Source organism: Bos indicus, chromosome 12, assembly GCF_029378745.1.
Source record: "Bos indicus isolate NIAB-ARS_2022 breed Sahiwal x Tharparkar chromosome 12, NIAB-ARS_B.indTharparkar_mat_pri_1.0, whole genome shotgun sequence".
In the NCBI taxonomy this organism is placed as follows: Eukaryota; Metazoa; Chordata; class Mammalia; order Artiodactyla; family Bovidae; genus Bos; species Bos indicus.
This window is the reverse complement of record NC_091771.1, coordinates 15,094,115-15,121,131: the sequence shown is the minus strand read 5'-3', so window position 1 is coordinate 15,121,131 and position 27,017 is coordinate 15,094,115. Positions and strand designations below refer to the sequence as shown.

Here is a 27,017-nt window from a genome sequence, read left to right as displayed (position 1 = left end):
AAAGATTAGATCAGGTGCTGCTGCAGCTGCTGACCTTCAACACCCCCTGGAAGCTCAGGGTGAAGAGCAGAAATGAGGCCCTCTGTGCTCTGGGAAAAACTGCCAGAACAGGTCTTCAGATAGTTATTTTTAGGAGCTGGTTTTATGAACCCAATTCTTTTATCTCCTCATATCTAGAAAAGCACAAAAATACTTCATGGTTTTTTCCTTCATCCTCCACTGCTGCTCATGACTGGAAGTAACCTTCATGAGACTTGCAGAAACCTGCTGCAAAAATATGTGCTTTAGTTGCATGTACTCCCCCATCATCAAAATCACCTACATACTGACCTTCCCCCCTACCTTATTGGAGCAGTTTCTCAGAGCTATCTGAAATACTGTCTCCCGGGCTATAGTTCTCATTTTGCCCCCAATAAAACTTAACTCAAAACTCTCATGTTATGCTTTTTTTTTTAAGTCGATATCATGTGCACTTATTTTTTAAATGACATCTTCTTCTCTCCCACTTATCATGAGGCAGGGAATCTGGGTTACGTACCTGTGAACACTCTGTAGTGACTAGCACAGAACCTCCTTTCATGGACAAGGGCTACGAATGTCTGGTTCACCACTGTGTTCTTAGCACCTAGAATACACCCAGGTATTTAACAAATGTTTACTGAATGAACAAGTGCAGTATTTCCTCAAGAAATATTTACTATAGGAAAATGATCTTAAAATTCAAAGGCTCTCTTTCCTTGATACTCTATGTCCAGATTCCTATCATTTAATGCTTAGCTTTTGTATTGCCAAGTGTCTCCTTTGGTCACTTTCCCAGTTAAGGAAGAGAGAAATCCTGAGTCCTGTCTCCCTAGTCGTTTAGTTTCTGACACTGTGTAATACAAAATTAGAACTTAAAAACAAAAAACTCATTTCTCCCTGGGACTATAAAAGAATATATGCTTTCTGGAACAATCTGAAAACTAGAAAAGCCAAACAAAACAAAGCAAAAAACTCCCTCAAAACAAAAAGCAAAACCCAAAGAATCTCATAATCAACCAACCCAGGAAAAACCCACCACTGTCATATAATCTTTCAATATGTAGAACAATGAAATTTTGGTTATAAAGCTAGTGTCAGCCCTTCTTGTGCCATGGTGCTCTTAAGAGCATTTCCAAATTGTCTATCTTATGTTTTTAAATAAATAGTTAATTTTTTATTTAAGGCTAAGCTATGTGGCATGAGGAATATTATTTCCCCAATCAGGGCTCAAACCAATGCCCCTTGCATTGGGAGTATGAGTCTTAACCACTGAACCACCAGGGAAGTCCCAAATACTTAATATTTGCAGTTATATTGGGATAATGAAAATCTGGCAAGTGAGTTGGGTTGAAAGACTTTACCCCCACAATGATCTGACTGGTTAGAATAAATCTTTACAGGACATTCTCTTTAAAAACATTGCCTGCTTCAGATAAGCTAATTAACATTAAAATAAATAAAGCAAAAATAAAAGGCCACAACTTCAGATATAGATGCATCTTTATTTATACATAAAAAATAAAACCTCAGAAATTCTTCTTTTCTAAAAACAGTCTTTTAATCATAAAATCAAAATGAAAAGATTGAAAGACAGTGTATAGCTTTTTAATTTTGCACACACTATAGTCACGGTAAATATTTAAGCTGCAAAAAAATATACCTCTCCAAGAACAGGAAATGCATGACCTTCTGAAGCTGTAGACCAAACTTACATGATGGTTTCAGAAGTCAAACAACAACAACAAAAAATTAACATTCTCAAGTAGAAGACCTGGCGTTGCTATTTTATGGGTGACTCTCTCTAGCGACTTTCCCCATGTTGATTCTTCCTTTTAGGTATACAACTCAAGAGAGAATTTTCCTTTCCCTAATAATACCTATCACTGCCACGGAAAACAGGGAAGTGAAGTGATATGGGCTCCTGTAAATAGTCTAAAAACTATCTCCCATGATCATATGTTTCTAAGCAATAATGTTAACATTATCCACCCTATATAAGAGACAGAAAGTACCAAGATGTTTCAGGATCAATTAATTTATATATAATGACTGATTATCTCTTCTGGAGCATGGAGCATGTAGGCCTTGGTACCATGTAAAGATCAACCTTATTTCTAAAAAATATCATTACTTCAAAGAACCATAAAACGTTCAAGTGACAAATGTCAAGAAGCTGCTACACCCAAACAAGATAAAAACTTCTTAGTAAAACTGTAGCTTTTCTTTTTCTTTGGGCATAGAGATTAATTTATGATATTTTTCCCGATACAAAAAAAAAATGTTATCTGATGAGACAGCTTTATTATGGGTGTAGCTACCACCTCTCACCTTTTGTTTCTTCTGCCAATTCCCCCACTTGCTAGAGCCATTGATTTACTGGTAATGTTGGTATTATTTGAAGCATCAAAATCTGAGATGACAATTTAGAGAGTGGAACAAAAATCGTATAATTTCAGGGACAATGAACTTAAAACATCACCTTCACCAAACAGTAAAAAATGTTAAAAGTGTCTGCTTCACTCTTTGAACTTGAGTTGTTCTTTTTTCTTATTTTTAGGTTTCAAAAGAGGTCACAGTTCTACAAAATTGGGCCAAGAAGTAAAGAAAATTAAAAGTTCTTAGAAAATGTCAACAATCCCAATTTTCTGCCAGGTGGAGCACAGACTTGATTTTTCAGGCCTTGGGCAGCTTTGAAGAGGGGAGGAGAGGAAATGAAGACCACTTTTCCATCCTGTGCAAACAGCTGTTTTGTTCTTTTATTGTCAGTGTTGTTATATTGGGTTTAGTGTCTCCACAGGGCAAAAAAACTCTGGTTTGGCCTCACATTTTGTAAAACTGTCCTCAGGGCGGTGTGAAATAGCATTAGACCTGTGGAGAAATCTGTATGCAGGTCAGGAAGCAACAGAACTGGACATGGAACAACAGACTGGTTCCAAATAGGAAAAGGAGTACGTCAAGGCTGTATATTATCACCCTGCTTGTTTAACTTATATGCAGAGTACATCATGAGAAACGCTGGACTGGAAGAAACACAAGCTGGAATCAAGATTGCCGGGAGAAATATCAATAACCTCAGATATGCAGATGACACCACCCTTATGGCAGAAAGTGAAGAGGAACTCAAAAGGCTCTTGATGAAAGTGAAAGAGGAGAGTGAAAAAGTTGGCTTAAAGCTCAACATTCAGAAAACCAAGATCATGGCATCAGGTCCCATCACTTCATGGGAAATAGATGGGGAAACAGTGGAAACAGTGTCAGACTTTACTTTTTTGGGCTCCAAAATCACAGCAGATGGTGACTGCAGCCATGAAATTAAAAGACGCTTACTCCTTGGAAGGAAAGTTATGTCCAACCTAGATAGCATATTCAAAAGCAGAGACATTACTTTGTCAACAAAGGTTCGTCTAGTCAAGGCTATGGTTTTTCCTGTGGTCATGTATGGATGTGAGAGTTGGACTGTGAAGAAGGCTGAGCGCCGAAGAATTGATGCTTTTGAACTGTGGTGTTGGAGAAGACTCCTGAGAGTCCCTTGAACTGCAAGGAGATCCAACTGGTCCATTCTGATGGAGATCAGCCCTGGGATTTCTTTGGAAGGAATGATGCTGAAGCTGAAACTCCAGTACTTTGGCCACCTCACGCGAAGAGTTGACTCATTGGAAAAGACTCTGATGCTGGGAGGGATTGGGGGCAGGAGGAGAAGGGGACGACAGAGGATGAGATGGCTGGATGGCATCACTGACTCGATGGACGTGAGTCTGAGTGAACTCCGGGAGTTGGTGATGGACAGGGAGGCCTGGCATGCTGCGACTCATGGGGTCGCGAAGAGTCGGACATGACTGAGCGACTGAACTGAACTGAACCAGTGATGTGGTCACTCATGGAAAGTATCAGTATTTTCTCCCTGTTGGTGAGGTTACAGACATTCCAAGCATTATGGGAGAAACAATAAATACATACTATAGGAATATCTCTCTATTTTACAGTGAGGAAAGCAAAGCAAAAATAAGTATTCAAAGACCACATTTTTATCTTAAAAATGCCAAAAGCTTCTCAAAAAATATATATATTAGGAATTTACATGAGGATGAGGAACTAGAAAACATCTCATCAGAAGAAAAAACATTATAACAAAATCAGTGAAAGTAATAGATACTCTTCTACAAAGTTTTGTGTTCAGAAAATATCACCCACTAAAAATGACATCTTCAATCAAAAGGCAGCTCTGTTCAATTCTGCTTAGACTAGGAACCTTTCCAATTTGCTCAGGAGAAAAAAATTCATCTTTTAAACAGGAACATTCTTGAGTGGGTTACTCTTATGGAAGGTATCATTGTATTTGTATAGTCTAAGAAGTCTAAGAAGAAGAATCTGGCCCATAATCTGACTGAACACTCAGTTTTATACTCAATTTTCATGAAGCCTAAATGAACTAGGACTCAGAATCTTTCCCCATTAAAACCATGTGCATCAAAACTAGAACACAGAACTAGCAGAACAATTGGGATTAATCTATAAGAAAGTGTAACTTCCAGAATTTGAATTTAGGCCTAACTGTTGAGAATTTTCTGTTTAACATCTTCAGAGGCAATGCTTGAAGCATCACAGACTTACCATCCTCCATCACGGTGGCTTTGATTACTTTCCATTTTTATATCTGGGGAATATGAGTTTGATTTTTTTAAAAAAAGTTATTCATGGTTGATTGCAGAGATCTGTCCACAATGAATTAGCTAAAACATGTTACATATAAAAATGGGCCAAGTCAGATCATCCCAAAGCAGTTTAAAGACTTACAAAGGTTTGGTGAAGAACACAGAGCCCGGGTCTCAGACTTCACACCATTAAAGGTTAATGGTGTGACCTCTGAAGGCATCCTCTAGGATTACTTACTAAGGTTGGAAAAATCAAAATGGTTTTTCCTTAGCACACAAAATAATGCACAGGTCCCTCTTTGTGACACCAACCAACCAAAAAACCCAAACCACAAAGAAAAAGCTCTGATAGCCCAAACAAGCAAACTGCTAACAAAATAGAAAAAACCTTCACACCCTCTGTTTTCAAGTAAATGTTGTCTGTTCACTGACTGCAGTTTAGAGGGAAACCAAAATAGCTTCAGATTCATGGATTCACTGGGAGGATCCCACTCAGTCTCTCAGGGCAGGCTGGTGACATCTGATGGTGGGTTCGGGCTGTGGGAGAGACGCCCTGGATCGGCCTGAGCAGATCTTATGGAGCACTTGTGAGGGTGGGTGGAAGGATCCTAAAAATGATTATTTGAAGAAAAGCCCACATGTCCTCAGAAGCCAAAGACATATAAATAAAATTCTCCTCTAAAAAGACACACCAATTTTATGTTTTCACGTGACTTTAAAGGATGCACAGAACAAGGTAAATCTTTTTGGTTTTTTTAGACTAAAGTCATCCTCTAATCTTAAGAAACTCAAAAGAAAGGAATAAAGTTGGACAGACAGAAAAAAAGAGTATTCTTCAACTCTTCTTCATTGCACAGGGAAATCCCCCTGAAGTAAGAATAAGAAAATTCAGTAAGTCGGAAAATAATTCTCATCTGAACAGTATTTTCCCTTAAAGCCACACTTTAATACTGATGTAGGTTTCATCCAATTAAAAATCACAAAGATTTTACGAAGCAACCTTAGCTTTTATGCAATCACAATTATGAACCCTTGTCAGTTTGGGCTATGTACGAGTGATGTAATGGCTTTGAACCTTAACTTGCACAGAATTTCTCAAAAGCAATGAACATCTTCTGTGATCTTATTTAATAACATAAGAAAATTGCTAAGAAACCTCATTCTTTAATAAAGCATGCATATTTACTCAAGCTTCAAATCACACTTTTCTTTGCTGCTTCTGACAAATGAAAAGCTTTTATTTTAGCATTCTGAATAGTAATGCCCCGTTAGGTTATTATCAGGACAAGTCTACTTTCCCGGGATAACATATTATTTATTCCACAAGGCTGAATTTTCAAAATTCACACTTATTTAGAAAAAAAAAAAATCTGCAGGTTTATAATCTACTTTATTATAAAAGGAAATCAATTTTTACAGTTATAGGTAACTATTTAGAAAAAAAGTTCAAAATTTATCAATATGAAAATATGCCTTACTGATAGATACTTACTTATAAAAACATATTGCCTTTGCCATGTGAAAACCTGCTGTTTAGTTCTCTAGATTTCTTTATCAAGGCTTTTTTCTGAGCTTCATCAAACCGATGAACTTTGAGATCTGTATCACGGTCAAATGGTATTCTCTCTTGGGGCTTATTTTTATCTTCAGCAGCCTTATTCTTTAATTTTTTATGATGAATGTCCATAAGAGATTCTGACCTTTTTGATTCCTGGGGAGAGCAAGACAGCAGAAATAAAAATCTTAGTTGGGATACGTCACTGGCAGAATATAATAATCAGGAAACAAAGGGATGAAGTGGTAATGGTGAAGATTAAGGGAGGCTATTTACAAACCCCAACTGTTTTTCTTCTTTTTTAAAAAAAAATTTATTACTTTTATTTATTTGGCTGTGCTGGGTATTAGTTGCGGCATGTGGGATCTGGTTTCCTGATCAGGGACTGAAGCCAGGCCCCCTGCATTGGGAGCACAGAGTCTTAGCCCTGGGACCACCAGGGAAGTCCCCTTCTTTTTTTTAATACTTAAAAAAATTTTATTTATTTTGGCTGTGCCGGGTCTTCTTCACTGCACGAGGACTTTCTCTAGATCTGGCGAGCAGGGGGCTACTCCCGACTTGCAGTGTGAGGGCTTCTGAAGTGGCCTCTCCTGCTGCAGAGCACAGGCTGCAGTATAGGCTTCAGGAGTTGTAGCACGTGGGCTTCAGGAGTTGCGGCTCTCGGGCTCTAGAACATGGGTTCAGCAGCTGTGGTGCACAGGCTTAGCTGCTCTGCGGCTTGCAGCATCTTCCTGGGCCACGGACTGAACCCATGTCCCCTGCATTGGCAGGTGGATTCTTAACCCCTGGACCACCAGGGAAGTCCCTCAATGGTTTTTCTAAATCTGAGACAGCATCTCTGAAGAAAATATGTATCAGAGGCAAATTCAATTCAACCAAAATAAAGGTATCTATGAACTCATGACACGTGATCAAAAAAGAACAAGATGGACATGAAACTAATGTTTAAATAACCATCATGCAAAGCATCGTATGATGAGTCAGTGTTAACGGGAGAGAAAGGAGCAATTACTTTCTCTCTTGGGAGCCTGATTAAAGCTTCATGGATGCGCTGGTCCACGAAGCCTTTGTAGGTGGAATGGAAAAGACAGGCACCGCCAGGCTGAAGTGAAAGCACACTCAAAGCAGAAAAACAACGGCACAGAGAAGACAAAATCCAAGGCTGGTGCAGGTCACGTCTGCATGGTCCTGGCATAGACTGTGTGCCAAGAGGATTTCTGTCCCTTTCAGCTTTCCTTATTGCCCTCATTCTCTTTCTTTTCAGCTGGGGAAGGTGCTCACATTTTCTTTTTTAAAAAAATCGAAGTATAGCTGATTTATAGTATGATATTAGTTTCACATTTTCAAATATATCTAGGAGGATGAGGTTCGAGCAGAGGCAACTGGTTTTTATAAATTAGAGATTCATCACAGACCTTTCAGTATTAGTTAAAGGATAAGACAGAATAGCCCTGGTTTGGAGGAGCAGGGCGTGAGATGCAGGAGTACGTGCGGGCAGTACAGACCAGCAGCCATCCAACTGCTGTGTGTGTGTGTGTGTGTGTGTGTGTGAGAGAGCAGGGCGTGAGATGCGGGAGTACGTGCAGGCAGTACAGACCAGCAGCCATCCAACTGCTGTGTGTGTGTGTGTGTGTGTGTGTGTGAGAGAGCAGGGCGTGAGATGCAGGAGCACGTGCGGGCAGTACAGACCAGCAGCCATCCAACTGCTGTGTGTGTGTGTGTGTCAGTGTGAGTGTGAGCAGGGTGTGAGATGTGGGAGTAGGTGCAGGCAGTACAGACCAGCTGTGTGTGTATCCATCCCTGGGGGCCACACAGAGTGGATTCCAAGGGGTATTGAAGGCACAGGGAATTTCAACGTTCTCTACCCGTGATTCTCAGCTTCTTCATGTAGCCTCACTTAAAATGGACTCGCCTGATAATGCATCTTGTGAGGATATCTACCCTTTTATTACAGCCCTTTTCCATTTAATGAAGAAGAGGCCTTTCAGAATCTTATTAGAGAACACTGTCTTGGGGAGCAAGGCTCCAGAGCATCAAATAAAAAAACCTGCAATACTGGTATGAACGAAACTTCTAATCAAGGAACGGTAAACCTAGGAGGCTTTGAGCTATTATTCTGTGTCTCAAACATAATTTCTCTTAAAGAGTGTAATATCCTTTTGGAATGGTATTTCTGCTGCTGTTGGAATGTTTCTGAATTCAGATACACTGCAGAATGGGACAATGAAAGACGGTAAGTTTTGCTTAACAACCACATCTCTTCCACACCCTGTCTCCTGTCAGAGAACATATTTGAGAGCAAAGACATGAAGAGAGCTCAGTGAAAGCAAAATAACTGGTAAGAAATGTTGAAGGCGGCAGCATCTTATTTCATTAGAAGACAAATTCATGGCACCTACCCACCTACGGTACAATTCAGAAGTGTCATAGAAATGATCATAATCATATTTATTTGAACAGAGAAATGAAGTCAGACTTTTTCACAGAAAGCCAGCCTCACCTGTCTGATGTGACAATGAGATCTGACTTTGTCAACTAGGTTATGTGGTTATTTCCTATAAACTTAGCTCTAGCTGGATGCTGTAATAGTTAAGAATTTATTTAAATTAGCACTATTTCCAACTTCTCAATCCCTCTCATTTCATACACTGATCATTTCATACATCTTTAGGAAACAAATTGATTTGCAAGTTAAGTGCTTTCTAAATCTTTATTTTTAATGAAAGTGGAGGTAAAAAGAATCAAATATTGTTAAGAAAAAATAACCTATCAATACACAGGGCATGGAGAAACAGTTAAGAACATAAGCGCTGAATTTGGAGAAACCAGAGTAGCAATGATGGTGCTGACATTTTCAACACTTGCTGATCACAGGCAAGTAATTTATGCCTACGTTTCTCAGCTGTAAAATAATAAACCCTAGTAGCAGTAATGTCCAAATATTTGGATGAGGTAGGAGTTAGGTCATCTAAAGAATACAAAGGATTTAGTACCATATCGGGGTACATAAGAATCAGTCAATAAATGTTAAGTATTCAATTTACTGAGCATTTACTATGTTGTAATCTGGACAACATCTAAATTTATAATCAATATAAATTAAATGTTATTATTGCCATTATGCGGATTTGGAAAGTGAGACTGAGAAATACACGCTGTTCAGGGGGCTGGAGTCGGGGCACTACAGTCCTTCCTGTCCCTGTTCGCCCCGCCCTTCAGTAGCCAGTAGGGGGCAATGCTGCCAACTTGTACCCTTTGGAAAAAGATGGAAACAGCCCTCAGCTGAGAAGTTACTAAATGTCAAGCTGTTCTAATTGCAAAACAAAAAACAGAGACTGATGTGAAAGAAAAAATCAAAGTTGAGACAGAGTGAAAGTTGGGATATCATTAATAATAGTAATTTTTTGTTAATAGATCATTCTGAGGTTTAAGTACATAAATAGAAACTGTTTAAAGAACTGAATGACATCATGATAATGAACCATGTTCCTTTCTTACCCACTGCTGTATGTGAACATGGTTTCCTAACTCTTAACCATATGACTCTTAACTATACAAATGAACTAAATAAAGAACATATTTGATGCTGAAATCTGTCTTATTCTAGCAGTAACATTCATTGAAAGACCAGAAAGTAACTGGAGAAAAGGTCTTTCATTAAGATATAAGGTTTACATTTTACTTTTGACATTTAATAATTATCAAAATCTGAGACATGTTTATATTGTTTTTATCAACTGATTTTACAACTTAATCCAAAAGGAAGAAAAGTGTAAACATTTAGACTTTAGATACAGGAAATTAAAACCTTTTGGTTTCAATTTATGTGCATAGATTTGCTGAAGTGAAATATGACTTTTCAAATATAATCATAAAAGACTTTCAAGCGTAAAAGTGGATTCCATTAAGATAAAATTTGTGGCATAAGAGAAATGAAATTATGTATTCAAGGAGAAAAAAGGATGAAATAAAATTTCCAACTGTTAAGGAAGAGCTTGTTCATACATATTTTTAAAGGATAATAATAGATAATATGTTGCTAAGGCATTTAGATTCCATCTGAAACACTGAAAAGAATAATAAAACAAGCTATAAATTGTATCTCTGCAAACTATTGAAACTTATAATGACATGTCCAGGAGAAGTTTTCTGAGGGGACAATACTCAGTAAATACTGAGTAAAAACACTTGAAAGGCCATCTCTCTCCACCCTTGACTGGTTGAAAAGAAAAACAGCTTCCTGAGCCCCATGACAGATGCAGTGAATCAAAGCTGCCACCATGGATCTCAGGAACCTGTGCTGTGAAGATCCACCCAGGTTCTCACACAGGTGTCCCATAAAACAGATGGTTCTGTCTGGTAGTTTGGTATAAACAGAGGGGGAAAGAGAATGGAAAGCACAGGAGTAGGGTTAATCTGGGATGGAGAACTATAATGGAGAATATAATTATATGTGTACATATAAATGTAAAACATTTATACTGTAAAATTTAACCTTTTAGTGCAATTTCTCCACATTTTCCCTCCCTTCTTCCACTAATGAGATAATAATTCACTAATGAGACAATAAGGATGAAGGCAGACAGGCTATCAAGAGTTGGATGGGAAAGGCTGAAGATTTAAGAAAGAGCTGGAGGAAACAGAGAGCAGAGTTTGGAGAAACTGTGAGAAGCGGTAGAAGTCCTGCTTGCACTTCCTAGAGCTGGTGCTGAGGAAAACGGTCTACGCTGATGGGCCAAACTGCAGAAGGTAACAAAAAGTGAGCACCAGTGGACAAAGAAAAATGGTCAGTTTCCACTGACTGACCCCCTGAAGTAGTAAACTGAACACCAAGAAAGACAGAGGAATACGTTAAACCAGTAGACTATTATAGTCAATCCACACAATTCAAGTGGACTGTTGTTATGATAAAAGAAATGAGCTGTTGTATCAGTTTGTTTCAGGTGTGCCGTCTACCTGGTTTAGCACATTTGCATTCTGTGACTGACAGAGGACCAAACTTATAAGTGAGTAATAAAAACATCTAGAAGCAGTTAGTTCACAGAAAATCACACCAAAAGCCAACTCATGTGAGATCAATTTGCTAAACGACCAGTTTGTTGATTTACCAAATTTAATAATTTAACAAAACGTGTATGTTTTATACTAATTTGTAAAAAACAAGGGCAATTAATTTTGAATGTGATAGTTTCTCAGAAGCTTTAGAAAATTCATGCTAAGATTCTAATTGTTTGGTTTTTCTTTTGCCTTCCTGTGCTTAGTCGCTCAGTCGTGTCCAACTCTTTTGCCTTCATGGTCATATTTTATAAAGATTGTTCAATTTATCAATACTAGGAGGTGGTTCAGTCTGAAAACAACATTAATATTTTGAAAAGTAGGTCTCATAAGTAACCAAAATTTCACCATAAGACTCAAACCCTAATTTTTTGGAAGCATTTTAAAGTAAATTGCAGACATCATTACATGTTCTATATTTGTTTACACTGTTTTCTTTTAAAGTAATTTACATAGAATGAAATGTGCAAATCTTAACACTGCATCCACTGAGCTTTGCAACTTGAACTCCCAGCAATATGTGGGATGTACTTCCATCACTGCAGAAGCTCTGCATGTTCCTTTCTTGTCCATCTCCACACTCCTGCTCCAACAACGACTATTCTGATTTTTTCCCACCACAGACACATTTTGCTTACTGTGGAGCTTCATATAAATGGAATCATACAGTGGTACCTGTGTATGAAATCTTGGGTACGACTTCCTGCACTCAGCATAATGACTTTGAGATTAATCCACAATGTTGCATGTATTTGCAATTTGTTCCTGTTTATTGCCAAGTAGTATTTCATCATATATATACTCCCCCTTGGCCCCCTGCTTACTGATAGATACCTGGGCTTATCAAAGAAATTAGCTGTTATGAATAAAGCTCCTATGAAGATTCCTACAGAAGTCTTTTTAAGGCTGTTGTGAGTGAAGCACTCTCAAGTCTGTGAAAACTTTGCTAACTATATTTTTAATGCTTATAGAACTTTTTATAAACTAATGCACTGGGAATAGAAGGTAGTTTTCCTGAACACCTAAATACCTTTCAGGAGCTGAAGGGTTCAGTGGTTTATTTATTCTTTGAGTGAAATACTAGGTTTTTTTTGCTGTTTTTTTTTTTTTTTTTAATGAGTAAGAGACAATTACAAAAATAATAGTTTGCCCAATGAATCCTGACTGTTTTCAAATTTAAATTGAACTGTATTTTAAAGTTTCATACTTTTATTTAAATCTTTACATCAAAATTCCATATTGGCTTATATTTAGAAATGTTTGAATTGGGATCTCTAGGAGTTAATAGGGCTCTTTACTTTCTGATCATGTGCTACCCATCTCCAGGAATTGAATTTCTGATATATGATTCAAGTAAAAAATGAACTGGGGTGGGATGATTTGGGAGAATGGCATTGAAACATGTATATTATCATCTGTGTAATGAATCGCCAGTACAGGTTCAATGCATGAGACAGGGTGCTTGGGGCTGGTGCACTGGGATGACCTAGAGGGATGGGATGGGGAGGGAGATGGGAGGGGGGTTCAGGATGGGGAACACATGTACACCCATGGTGGATTCATGTCAGTGTATGGCAAAACTAATACAATATTGTAAAGTAATTAGCCTCCAATTAAAATAAATTAATTAAAAAAAAATAAAAAAACAAAACTAAAAAACCCCCAAAAACCTGAAAATATTATGAGATGCATTAAAAAAGCCCACAACATGAGGATTATACACATATGTTTGTATACATATATGTACACACGAGAGTATTTTTCAGAACAGATGTATAGAAAAAGACTGAGATGAAAAGAAAAACATAAAAGAAAGAGAAACAAGAAAAAGAGAAAAAATGAGAAGAGCATTAAAAGATGTAAAAAAAAAAAAAAAAGCAAGGTCATGCATTTTACTCTCTGACTTACACTGTATGAGGATACTTGCTCAGCCAATCTCTTATCCCTTCCTGATGGTATATATTCTTCATCCTTCTTACTGAATGACTTTCTTGCTTCTTGCATCTCCTGAGGAATGAACAGATAACACATTACGGAACCACATTATCAGGAAAAAATGAACAAGAAATACTATCATTTTAATTCAGATTAACAGGAGACTAGACAAAGCCAGGCCTGTTGATTCTCTTCCCACTAGAAATGGTAATATTCTTGGTAAGGGATCTGTTAGTCTCCTACTCTAACATTTTCCTGAAAACAAGAAAAAAAGCCCACAAAACCTCCATCCAATCAACTAACTGGATTTTATCAAACTCAGAGATGAGTCTGACAAACGGTAATAAAATGCAGTTGAGAAAATAAGGCTTAAGAAGAAATCTTACATTACTGTTTTCAAAACCAGGAAAAGCACTTTTGAGGGAAAAAAATTAAGAGAAAGAAACAAAAGGGGTATAGAAAAATAAAAATAAAACTATCTTTATTCACAGAAGACATATGAGTGTCAATGTAGAAAACTCCACGATCTATTAAACAACTCTTAGCATTAATAAGCAAGTATAGCAAAGCTGGGGCTTCCCAGGCGGCTCAGTGGTAAAGAATCCGCCTGCTGATGCTGGAGACAGAGAAGTGTGGATTTGATCCCTGGATCAGGAAGATTCCCTGGAGAAGGAAAGGGCAACCCACTCTAGTATTCTTGCCTGGAAAATCCCATGGACAGAGGAGCCCAATGGGCTACTGACCATGGGGTTGCAAAGAGTTGGACACGACTGAGCACACACAGATGCACGGCAAAGCTGTAGGATACCAGGCCAACAAACAAAACATACCAGCAAGGAACAATTAGAATTTGAAATTTAAAAAGATATACCATTTACTATAGCACACACACTGATGAAATACTTAGGTAAATTTCCAATAAATTTTGGTTAGAAAAAAAAAATATTCAGCAAAATACAGCCCCAACCAGGAATGAATAAGGCTCAGACAAAAACAACTGAAAACTATTTTTCTCAAAGCATGTTTTTATACTGTTGCTATTTGCTTAAGAAAGTCAGGTGAAGTGAAGTCGCTCAGTCGTGTCTGACTCTTTGCGACCCCATGGACTGTAGCCTACCAGGCTCCTCAGTCCATGGAATTTTCTAGGCAAAAGTACTGGAGTCGGTTGCCATTTCCTTCTCCAGGGGATCTTCCCAACCCAGGGATCAAACCCAGGTCTCTCACATTGTAGGCAGACGCTTTACCATCTGAGCCCAATTTTTATCTAAATAATGGACTAAAACAACACTGTACTTAATAAAGTATGTTAAAAAACATAGGAGTAGCTCATTTCTCATTTTTCCATAACAATTTTCCCGGAAACAGATTCTTTACTTGTAATATTAAGAGAAAAATGATGTTCTGATAAGATGGAGGTGAAGACCTGACCTTCTAAGAGTAAAGCTAGTCAAGACTGGGAGGTGAGATTATAACAGATCTTATTCAATTAGTTTATGCATAACACTTTCATTTCTTTCTAATCTTACTTCATTTAGGCCATGTTGGCATTAGTGGTAGGGAGATGAACGCTGGGGAATCAAATATAACAAGTAAGATGATAAAATAAATTTTTAAAAAAAGGAGGGAAATGATGGAAAAAACACACAAAAAGGATATTTGGAGAGAGAGTAAAAAAGGAAACTTGACGAAGATCCATTACAAAAATCAAAAATTAGTCATGACCTTTATAAAGGATTTCCCTGGTGGCTCAGACGGTAAGGCGTCTGCCTACAATGTGGGAGACTGAGGTTTGATCCCTGCGTCGAGAAGATCCTTTTGAGAAGGAAATGGCAACCCACTCCAGTACTCTTGCCTGGAAAGTTCCATGGACAGAGGAGCATGGTAGGCCCATGGGGTTGCAGAGTCGGACATGACTGAGCAACTTCACGTTATAAAGGACAGCTCTGTGATACTTTCTGTGATAAATTCTACCACAAATATAAGTCTGCAGTATTACATGCTGTGATATAGAACCACATAAGATCTAAGGGGTATTAATAATCCCTTTGTTAGTCTGTTGTAAATATACAACAAAACATTTTCAACCGTAAAAAGAATGACTAGATCTAAAGAACTCAGTCACAGGACCTAAAATCTTAAGTTCAAATTGTACTGGTTACTTTCTCTTCGTTCCATTTTTCTGTGTTATTTTCCTTTGAGGAAGACTTCTTGCATATCTAGCTGTAGGCTAGACATGTACTCACACACAATGAGGAACAGGAGGTCTGAAAAAAGCACAAATAAAAAGTCCATGTAAGGGATTTTCCCGGTGGTCAAGAATCCGCCTTGCAATGCAGGGGACACAGGTTCAATCCCAGGTCGGGGAATTGTGATGCCACAGGCCACGGGGCAGCTGAGCCTGCACGCTACAACTGGAGAGTCTGTGTGCTGCAATCAAAGATTCCACACGCCACAATGGAAGATTCTCCATGCGGCAAGTAAGACCTGAGTAAGCCAAATAAATAAATATTTAAAAAATATTAAAAAAAAATCCATGTAAGCAAGGGTATTAAGTTGTCTTTTTGGAGACAATTTTAAAGGTGAAATTATAAAAATGCCAGTAAGTTATTTTTATAAAAGACCAGTTAAGAAAGAGCAGCCAGGCATTCCAACACTAGTCATTCACAGTGTGTGGCTCACATCTTTTTTAAAATTTATTTATTAATTGGAGGATAATCGGTTTACAATACTGTGTTGGCTTCTGTCATATGGCAACACGAATCAACCGTAGGTATATATATATCCGCTCCACCCCTCCAGGTTGTCACAGAGCCCCGGTGTGAGCTCCCTGAATCATACAGCGAATCCCGACTGGCTCCCTATTTGACACGTGGTAATGTGTGCTTCCAAACTATGCTCTCAATCTGTCTCACCCTTCCCTTCCCCCGCTGTGTCCACAAGTCTGTTCTGTCTGCGTCTCCACTGCTGCCCTGCAAATAGGTTCATCAGGACCATCTTTCTAGATTCGGTATGTATGTGTTAATATACAGTATTAATTTTACTCTTTCTGACTTACTTCACTCTGTGTAACAGGCTCTAGGTTCATCTACTTCATTAGAACTGACTCAAATGCATTCCTTTCTATGGCTGAGTAATATTCCATTATGTATATGTATTAATACCACAAATTCTTTATTCATTCATCTGTCGATGGACATCTAGGTTACCTCCATGTCCTAGCTATTGTAAACAGTGCTGCAGTGAACACTGATGTCTTTCTCAATGGCGGTTTCCTCAGGGCACGTGCCCAGCAGTGGGGCTGTGGGGTGTGGCTCACTTCTACCCCCCATCTTCCGTTGCCTCTCCCCCCAGGTGTGGTGGTTCACCTCACCTGTCCATTATAACTCTCGGATTTCCTTGAGTCTTCAGGGTAAAAGAGAACGTATGGTTTTGCCACATATTCTGCTAAAATGAGGTGATTTCCACACATCACCCACATTTTAAGAACAACACTATTTCACAACCAATTCTTCATGAAAATCAAAGTGTCTTAAGGAGCTTTCTCTGTCACTTGTGACCAAACATGATGCTTGCCAGAGGAGACATTCAATTTTTGGTTATAGAATGAAAATAGAAATCTTCATAATTCCAGGTACTAATGAACAAGACAAACAGAGTTAGGGGCATGAATTAAGTAAGGAACTGTTTAATTTAAAACTGATAAGTTATAATCATAAGGCGCCAATTAGTCAAGCATTTAAGACCGCACTCACAACTCAAGGAAATTGGAATTTCTGATGAAGTGAATTTAAGGAGTTAGTACTGGCTGGATTCTTAACAATGGAATATTTCATAATACGTGTAGAAATCCAAGAAAAGAAAATCTAATAATAATGATGTATTTTATGCATAGTTTTTCCTTTTTCTTTTTTTGGTAAATTATTCAATGTATTAAGGAAAGGGCTTTTTGCCTGTCTTGACAGTAATGTGAAGTTAGTTTAGTGCACTGGAGCTACTGCTACTTTCAGAGACACTCACTACTATCACTTAACTCGCTAGGTTAATCTGTGCTTTGGTTTTTTCCAAGATATTTTAAAAGAAACTTTCATGGAGACATTTTGACTGGGGGATTTGGAATCAGAAAGGTCTAGAACGGAATTACTGTTCATCACTTACCAGCATTTCATTCCAGAAAAAATGACCTCATAGGGCACAGTATCTCCTTTCATAAAATGAGGTTAATAAACTTATGTCTCCAGGTTCTCTTGAGGTTTAATGAGACAATTTGTTGGGAAACAGTATAAATGAATACACAGGAAGCAACTGGTGTCGCTTTCTTTTCTTATAACTTTCCTTCAGGGGAAATCTTTTCCCTTGGCAATCATAAGCTAAGAAACAGTACCCTGGAATAATTCTGCCTTCTATTTTTTTCAAAATAGAGCCAACGTGGACAGAAATACAGGAACACACAAGCCCTCTCACCTTAGCTTTCCTTTCCCTGTCGGCTGGCGTGTCGGTCCAGACTGATCGGTCTCCAGATTTGCCATCAGCTCTTCTCTTAAAAGTTCTGGGCCCGAGACCAAAGTCTTTCATTTCTGGAGGAAGTTCAGTCATCCAAGATTCTCTTGTAATTGGTTTAGATGAATCCTTTAAGAGAAATAAAAAGTTAAACAAAAAAAAAGTATCCTGGAAAGTGTGGACGTGTGTGCATACATGTATAGAATACTACCTAAGTGACTATGCTTCTCAGCTGAGGCAGATGTTAAGAGAAAAAGACATTAGGAGAAAGACAAAGGCCCGTCTAGTCAAAGCTATGGTTTTTCCAGTAGTCATGTATGGATGTTGAGAGTTGGACTATAAAGAAAGCTGAGTGCTGAAGAATTGATGCTTTTGAACTGTGGTGTTGGAGAAGACTCTTGAGAGTCCCTTGGACTGCAAGGAGATCCAACCAGTCCATCCTAAAGGAGATCAGTCCTGAATATTCATTGGAAGGACTGATGTTGAAGCTGAAGCTCCTTTTAAAACTATGGCCATGTGATGTAAAGAACTGACTCCTTAGAAAAGACTCTGATGCTGGGAAAGACTGAAGGCAGAAGCAGAAGGAGAAGGGGACGACAGAGGATGAGATGGTTGGATCGAGTCGGCATCACCGACTCAAAGGACGTGAGTTTGAGTAAGCTCTGGGAGTTGGTGATGAACAGGGAAACCTGGCATGCTGCAGTCCATGGGGTCGCAGAGTCAGACACAACTGAGCAACTGAACTCAACTGAAGAGAAAATGATTTAATAGATGGATGATTTTTCTTGTCAAATATGTTATACTTTCATCTAATTTATTGTTCTTTGGACTTAATGTTATCTTTTGCCATACTGTCATTTTTAATTGTGCAAATCTGTCAGTTTTCTCCTTTTACGGCTTCTGAGTTACCCTAGAGACCAAATTTTTATATACATACACATGCAGAAGGACATTTTTTAAATGTCTGTTATCAAAATTGAGATTTTTGATCTATGTGGTCGATTTCTCAGAGTAAAGTGTTCTGTGTATTTGAAACTTACGTCATCTCCTTTGGTCAGTTTTTCTTTCATTCTCTGGGCCCTCTTTTCAAACTCTGCTGTTACACTGGAGTTAACTGGTCCTTTGGCAGGCATCGGCCCGACAATGTCTTCCTCCTCACTGCTATCCGTTTCCTTCTGAAACAAGACAGGACCTTTAAACCAAGAGTGGAGTGACACATTACAGAAAATGATCCTAAATTACTCAAAATTTAACTGAGACCGATAACCTGGAAACAGAACGAAGGAGCAAACACCGTGTCACTGGCTAATCACTGAGCACCTTTCCTGTGCCTTCGTCAAGCGCACCCAACAGAGACCACAAACCCAGGGCGTGGGATCTGTCCCACCTCAGCCCCTGTGTCCACGGCAGAGCTCATTAACTCACTCAGCTCTATTCCTGATGGACACAGATGTGGCCTCACAATTCCTCTGAAATACTCCAAGGAAGTGGTCGGAGAAGACAGAGTTGAAGCCATTCTCTTTCCTGGTACAGAAAGAGCTCTTTGGAAGAAGAAACACATGAATATGACGTTCTTGGAAGCTATATTCGCCTCCATGATTTAGTATGGTCCACTGAAACAGAAGTGCTGTGCAGTGCCTTCCAAAATGCTGGCCCAAACGGGTGCATTTGGTGCCCAAAGTACTCCAGAGACACATTATTGCAAAAATGGAATTCAAATTGTTTTTGGTAAATCATTTTAACAAAGGGTTTTCATGTAAGACTCTGTGTTAGATGCTATATACACTAGGGTTTAAAATAGTCCTTGACCTCCAGAAGGAGAGAGGGTAAGATAAACAACAAGATGAATCACAATAAGATGTTTGTACTCCCACTGGGACCGGTAGTTTCTTCCTCTTATTTTTTCAACTACCAGGACCAGGCGAGTTAATTTGTGTTGTTTACACTTTCCCTGTTAACCACTCAATGTTAACTCTCTGTGGTTTCTTCTCTGAACTTCTATAGCAATTGTTCTCAGTACAAATAAGTGGATAATTATACCTTGTCTTATGGCTGACTCTAAGCCACACACTCTCTCAATAACTGGATTTTGTCTCATTTGAACCTCATAATAAAACTGGGAAATAGCATCATTATTCCTATTTTCTTTCTGAGGAAACCTAGGTTTATAGAAATATACTTGGAAAGATTAAACAACTCGTCTGAGGTTGTAAAACTTGTACCTAAGACTTAAATATTCTAAGATCAAAGGCAGTATTTTTTCTACTTATACTACAGCAGACTATTATTTCCTTTATTTCAACTGCTAAAGATTTAACTTTAAATGTTTTAGCTTTTCTCAACAACAGTAAGCTCTTTGATGGCAAAGACATTATCTTAAACATATTTATAGCCCCCTACAAACTTAATACTTGGTGATATAAAACGAGCAGATGTATAGTAAACTTTAAAAATTACAAGAAACATAGTATCAACAGAATGTTGACATTTAGGATGATGGGATAAGCTAATGATATTTACACTTTCTTCCAATAAGAGATAGTTTTATAAAGGTAGAGGCCTGAAATATGTAGGAACTGTAACAGCTCCAACCAATAACTATTGCTAAGACAACCCAGTGTTTGTTCATGATGGTTGGAATCATGCTTTCTTCAGGAAACTAAAACCTTCTCTAATTCCTGGGGAAAACTGATAATTCTAAGCCAATCACTTTGGTCTCACTCCTCGTGCCCAACTGATGGCTTGAGCATAGGCATATGATTCAGTGTGGGCCACAGAAATATGAGGAGAGGTCTATGGGAAACCTGGAGAGGTTTTCCTCCCCCTAATAAGGGGATACGAGACAGGGTTCATTCCTCTGTCTGGACATTGCCACCTGCGTGTCAATCTAAGGACTCTGGCAGGCTTCCTGGTATAAGGAAGGGGTCAGCCTAAGAGGAATTAACATGCTGCAAGTGACAGAGGAGACATTCAAAACTGGGGTCCTGGGTGACCTTGTGAGGCTAAGTTAACCAGCCGTGGAGTGTTCCTATCTCTAGACCTCATCTTGGGTATGAAACACATTTTCCTTAATTTGGGAATACAGATTCTAGATCATTCAGGAAGTTATACAAACAACCCATTTGCTAACTAGGAAGGTTGAGACTAAGCTTCATTGTAAGTTGGACTTTCTGCTATTAGCAGCTAAAAGTGCTCTAGCTGGTGGCAAGCCAGCCACATAAATATCTGGGGGAGATGTGGACAGCAGGTATCAAGGCTCAGGGGTAGGAGCCTGCCTGGCATATTTAAGGTGCAAGAAGCCCAGTGTGGTCAGATCAAAGTAAGAGGAAACCAGGGAGTTAATGGGAGCCAGACTGTAGAGGGCCCTGTAAGGACTCTGACTCTTACACAGAGAGGGGAGCAGCAAATTAATTCTGAGTGTGACTGATGCGATCTGACTTTCTCTGGGCCGCTCTAGCTGCTGTGTTGAGAAGAGGCAGCAGAGCATCGAGGGCTAAGACAAGGAGACCAACAATAACACAGGTCAAACAGGGTGATGGCTTGGGGCAGGGTGGCAGCCGAAGTGGCTGGATTCTGGGCGTTTTGGAAGGTGGGAACAGAACTTGTCAGATCGATTTCTGTGACTAATGCCTGACACACTTATGTGCTCTACAATCATCTGTAGGTATTCTATATCATTCATTGAAAGAATGAGTAAATGCTGGAGTTCATGAGCTTAACCACTGAATTACATTTCCTTCAGTAACAACCTCTGTGGAACTGATGAATTCTCAGTGGAGATGCACAGGAGTCTATGAATTCACATATAGGATGGTACTGCAGAAGAGCAGACTGAACAGTGATTTAAAGTCCTAAGAATTGGGCTCTGAGTTTCGGCTTTGCTAAGCAGAAACTGTGCTATTTGGAGTAAGTTACCCAATTTCTCTGGCCTTTAGCATCTCTAAGATACAGATCGTAATTATTTCATAAGGCTTTGGAGAAGCTGAAAATAGTATCCATATATAGAGAAAATGCATTATAAATTATATTCTTTAAATCTCAGCCATTGTTAAGGACTAGCCTTCTAATATGGAAAAGGCAATGGCACCCCACTCCAGTATTCCTGACTGGAAAATCCCATGGATAGAGGAGCCTGGTGGGCTGCAGTCCATGGGGTCGCTAAGAGTCAGACATGACTGAGCGACTTCATTTTCACTTTCATGCATTGGAGAAGGAAATGGCAACCCACTCCAATGTTCTTGCCTGGAGAATCCCAGGGATGGGGGAGCCTGGTGGGCTGCCGTCTATGGGGTCGCACAGAGTCGGACATGACTGAAGCGACTTAGCAGCAGCAGCCCTCTAATAAGAAAACAGATTTCCTCCTTGATTTCGGAATCACTGGCTCTTTCTTTTCAAAACATCATGTACCCACGAGTGACCCTGTTAAATAATGGTACCAGAACTGGGTGGGACAAAGTTAATTTCAATATTTTATAATAATTATTTCACTATTTAAACATTTCTCAGCTTGCTCTCTTTTGCATCAAATCACAGCGATTCCTCAAACTGTTTACTGTATTCTACTTTCTAGGACGTAAAAGCTTCCTTTAAGGATGAGAAGCATGAATAGATCACACCCTGTCAACACGTGACTGCCTTGTCATTTCCCTAACAGAATCTCAGGTCTGATAGCTTTTGATTTCATCTACCTATGCTACAGTCCTAAATCAGTATGACTATGACACACCTTACATTACATTTGAGTCAAATGACTATAGTTACTACTATGTAAAGTCTTGAGTTTCTTACATCTTGTTCTTTAATAGAAAAATCCCCAAACCTCAGAGTTGAAATCTGATGACACTTGTCCTGGATCACTTCTGCCTTCGTCACTTTTCTGTGTAGATTTAAGAAAACCGGGCGGTAGTGCAGGACCTATCATAGGCCTGAAAAAGAAAACGTACCTTTAAAAAGTCAGCTTTCAGTTGGCTTTTACTTTTCAGTAAAAGCTCACACAAAGAATAAAAAGCCAGGTAATAATAACAAATGTGGAAAATGAGAATCTTATTCGATGTATTCTTTTTACTCTGTAACTTAGTATTCATGTATGGATGTGAGAGTTGAACCATAAAGAAGGCTGAGAGCTGACAAACTGACGTTTCTGAACTGTGGTGTTGGAGAAGACTCTCGGGAGTCCCCTGGACTGCAAGGAGATCCAATGAGTCCATCCTAAAGGAAATCAACCCTGAATATTCACTGGAAGGACTGATGCTGAAGCTCCAATACTTTGGTCACCTGATGCGAAGAGCCAACTCATTGGAAAAGACCCTGATGCTGGGAAAGGCAGAAGGCAGGAGGAAAAGAGAGAGAAAGAGGACGAGATGGTTAGATGGCATCACCACTGGACTTGATGGACGCGAGTCTGAGCAAGCTCCGGGACCGGTGATGGACAGAGAGGCCTGGCGTGCTGCAGTCTCCGGGGTTGCAACGAGTCGGACACGACTGAGGCACTGAACAACAAACCTAGCATTTTTTCACCGAGTATCATAAAAAAATTTAATTTCTACACTTTAATTTTCTATTTATTAGTTAATGATTAGATGCTAAACCAGTAATTCTCAACCTTTGTGGCAGTGGTGTAAACCCACTTCCTAAAAGAAGTACGGTAAATAAAAATAATGACCAAAAGAAAAGAATCCTTATTATGTATTACGGACTAAAGTCTGTGAAGATCTTTTTATCTCGTGCCTTGGCTTTCAGTTTTGATAGTCACTGTCCACTGAAAAAAACCTTAGTGGCATTTTAATTACAGTCAGAACTACTTAAGTACAAATGGAGTCTTAAGGACATATGTAGCGAATGCATACAACAGCTGTTAGTAATTTATTTATGGTTACATGTGTCAAGGCAGTATAAAAACCAACATTTCCTCCTCACTAACAACCCCATTATGATGTGGAAATGTGTTACAAAGAAAAGAGTTCCTCTGAGACCCAGAGAGAAAGGAAAAGGTGGTATGCTAACCTCATTTCAACCAGAGAGTGCATTTTTCTGTTTCCCTAAAAAAGTCCTGGTTGGTATAAGTTGCTCCATTTTCGATCTGAGCAAAATGATGCCCAAGGACAACACAAACTCGTAAGCGGCAGACTGGAGCTTCTGCGTTGTTTGTTTTGTTCTCTTTTTGGCCTGTCTGCATGGCATATGGATCTTAGTTCCCCAACCAGGAATCAAACCTGTATCCCCTGCATTGGAAGCATGGAGGCTTAACCACTGGACTGCCAGGGAAGTCCCCAGAGCTGGAGTTTGAACCCGGTCTATGTGATGTTAGAGTTCATTTTCTTTCAAGTTGCCCTATTGCCACAGTCTGCGGCAACTAACACTGTTCAAAAGAGAAAACCTGCTGAAATTCTGGGTCTTCGAAAGAGAAAGTGCTACTTTTTGTGCAGAAAAAACAAAAAGAGGAATGATATTTTCTACTCTCTTTTATACTGTTAAGTTTCTCCATTCTATCTTTGCTCTTTTCCAGAGATGTCCCTGTGTTAGTGGAACCAACCAAGAGGGCAGTGATGTCCTAAGCTGAATTTTCCAGATGGCACTATGTTCAGAGTCTTACACACAGGTTTCCCAGCAGGGCAAAAACAGCACTAGAGTCTCAGGGTCTGGGTTCTGATCTCGGCCACGTAGTTACCTCTTGTCTTGGTTCATAAAACTGCTATGAACCGAAACAACTGTACATATGAAAAATGCGGAAGTGTGGTATTAAGAGAGATCAAATCAGTTGTCATTTATATAAGGAAGTACTGTAAGAATGTTTTCTGAGTTTTTAGCAGATCTACAAATTCAAGTACAGCTCAACTCTCTGGCCTCGGGGAATTTTGTGAGGATAAAGTTACTAATACATACAATCTTAAAATATAGTAAAGGAACATAACCATGGCATGCTACAGGCTTATGGAAGGTTTTGCTTCCAATATATACTACCATCTGTTTATTTCAAACATATATTATCTTCAAGATAGAATTCTCAAGAAACTGCTATGCCTCTAATAACTGTTTTCTTGAAAGGAATATTACACCCCAGCAGTCAGAAAGTTTCCCATAAAAAGCCAGGCAGAAAATGTTAGGCTCTGAGGGCCACATTCGGTCTCTGCCACATATTTGTCTTTGCATTTTAATGGCACCTAATGATCATTCTTAGCTTGGGGGCCATACAAAAGCAGCCATGGATTGCCCAGCCCTCTTATTTCTTTTTTTTAAATAATAAGCTCCCTTTTATTTGCAGACACCATTACAAAAACTGTTTTATATTCATAACAAAAAGTGTTTTTTTGAGTTGTAGTCAGAGGCAATTACTTTCAGAAAGTTATATGAAAATTAGAAGCTGACAATTGTGATTACAACCTCTGAATATAAAATGTACAACAGCCTTTCCTACTTGTTCTTGCACACTGGGATATAGTGTTAAGAATTATAAACAATTTTATGTGCAATTTCATATTCAGCATTTAAAAATTTTTTAATTTTGAGAAGACAATATTTACTATATGTTTATTCTGTGCAAGGCACTACAGAAGAATCAAACGTTTATATATGTATACAGATACGACATCTCAAGCACCATGACAATTCTGTAAGGGGTGTGCTGCTATCTTAATCCATGGATAACACATTTGAGGTTAGGTTAACTGTGTAATTTGGTACATAGGGATTTGCCTGTTCTTTCAATAAATAATTAAGATGTCTGACTTATATCCCTGGTTGGGGAACCAGGATCTCATATGTCAAGTGGTGTAGCCAAAAAAAGAAAGAAAGAAAAAAAAAGATCAAATACCAGGATTCTACTCATTGGCTATATGTGAAACTTTGTCAAAAAAAAAAAGGGGGGGGGAAAGGGTTATGTTTCACCCAGCCTATCACAAAACGCTGTTGTGAGTATCAAATAAGAGATGTGAGTGTTTTTCATGAATTGTTAAATGTCATAAACATGTAAATAATTACTTTTCTTATGTGGATTTAAAATTTTTTTTCATTTCAAATTTATTTCAAATGTTATATAAACATGTAAGTTAAAAAACAATTTCAGCGACTTCTCTGGTGGTCCGGTGGTTAAGACTCTGAGCTCACAATGCAGGTGGCCCAGGCTCGATCCTGTGTCAGGGAACTAGATCACACATATCACAACTAATAAGACCCAACGCAGCCAAAAAAATACAATTAAAAAACACAACAAACAAACAAACAATTTCAGACAACTCTTTAATGAATTAACAGACTTGAGAAAAGATTGTCCTGAAAGGGTACACATTCTTACCGTGGAGGAGAATCATCTTGCTTTTTAAATCCAGGAGGAAGAGCTGGTCCAAAAAACCCTTCATCATCATCATCATCATCGTCATCTTGATTTCTCCTGAGTTTTCTGAAAACAGTGTAATTTTATGCATGTATGTCAGAAACTTTTTCATAGGGAAATTTTAATTTTTTAAATTAAAATTTTATTAACTTCATTTATTAACATTTAATAACTTCATTTATTAACTTCAAAACATATTAACTTCAACTTTGGAGAAGGCAATGGCAACCCACTCCAGTGTTCTTGCCTGGAAAATCCCATGGATGGAGGAGCCTGGTGGGCTGCTGTCTATGGGATCGCACAGAGTCGGACACGACTGAAAAGACTTAGCAGTAGCAGCAGCAGCAACTTCAACTTAGTTGTATAAACTCTGAAACAATAAATTTATCTTGCCAAGTAAAAAAGAAAAGCTACCACAGATCTTATACTAATCTTTTTCAGGAATTCACTTGAGGTCTAAAATAGAGACTGGTTACTTCTTTACACAGCAGTAACGTATCAATTTTCTGTATTTTCTGTGTTGATAAAGACTCTAATCAGTGAAGTTTCAAATATTCTACTTGTGAGATATTTTTAAGCATAGAATTTATGACATTGGCTTTTAAATTCACTTTTGTAAGGGTTGCTATTTTTGTCCCTTAGTCATTAAAATGCATTAAAAAAAACCCCTTGCTATCCAATAATAAAGATTTGATTTCTTATCTACATGGGCCACTGGTGAGGAAGGCTAGGTCAGAGGGAATTCTTCATTTACTTAAACAAAAAGCACACACTGCACACATAAATTTTAAAAGAAGATGTATGGTTTATTCAGAATATTTAATCACTTCAATAATACCTTATGGAAAAATCCTTTATATAAGATGTTTATTGAAATTCTAGATATCTCTGGAGCTATATACTACTAAGATACATTTTTCTATAAAAGGTATAGTTCATGAGGAAATGAAATATGAAGTGATTTTTTCTTGTG

The 27,017-nt window shown here is 38.5% G+C and overlaps 1 protein-coding gene across 2 annotated transcripts in view; it reads right to left on the bottom strand.

Moving 5' to 3' along the window:
* Positions 1-1,503: 1,503 nt before the first annotated feature.
* GPALPP1 (GPALPP motifs containing 1) overlaps positions 1,504-27,017 on the bottom strand; it is a 33,126-nt gene continuing 7,612 nt past the window's right edge. Inside the window, exons 3-9 of one of the 2 annotated variants that reach the window (XM_019971231.2) lie at positions 26,006-26,110; positions 22,535-22,640; positions 18,756-18,887; positions 17,680-17,844; positions 13,192-13,290; positions 6,166-6,384; positions 1,504-5,540 (exon numbers count right to left, since the gene is read on the bottom strand). In XM_019971231.2, coding sequence (XP_019826790.2) covers positions 6,166-6,384; positions 13,192-13,290; positions 17,680-17,844; positions 18,756-18,887; positions 22,535-22,640; positions 26,006-26,110 — 826 coding nt within the window. In that variant the 3' untranslated portion in view covers positions 1,504-5,540. Of the gene's footprint in view, positions 5,541-6,165; positions 6,385-13,191; positions 13,291-17,679; positions 17,845-18,755; positions 18,891-22,534; positions 22,641-26,005; positions 26,111-27,017 lie in introns of both variants that reach the window. The other variant, XM_019971230.2, reaches the window with a different exon arrangement.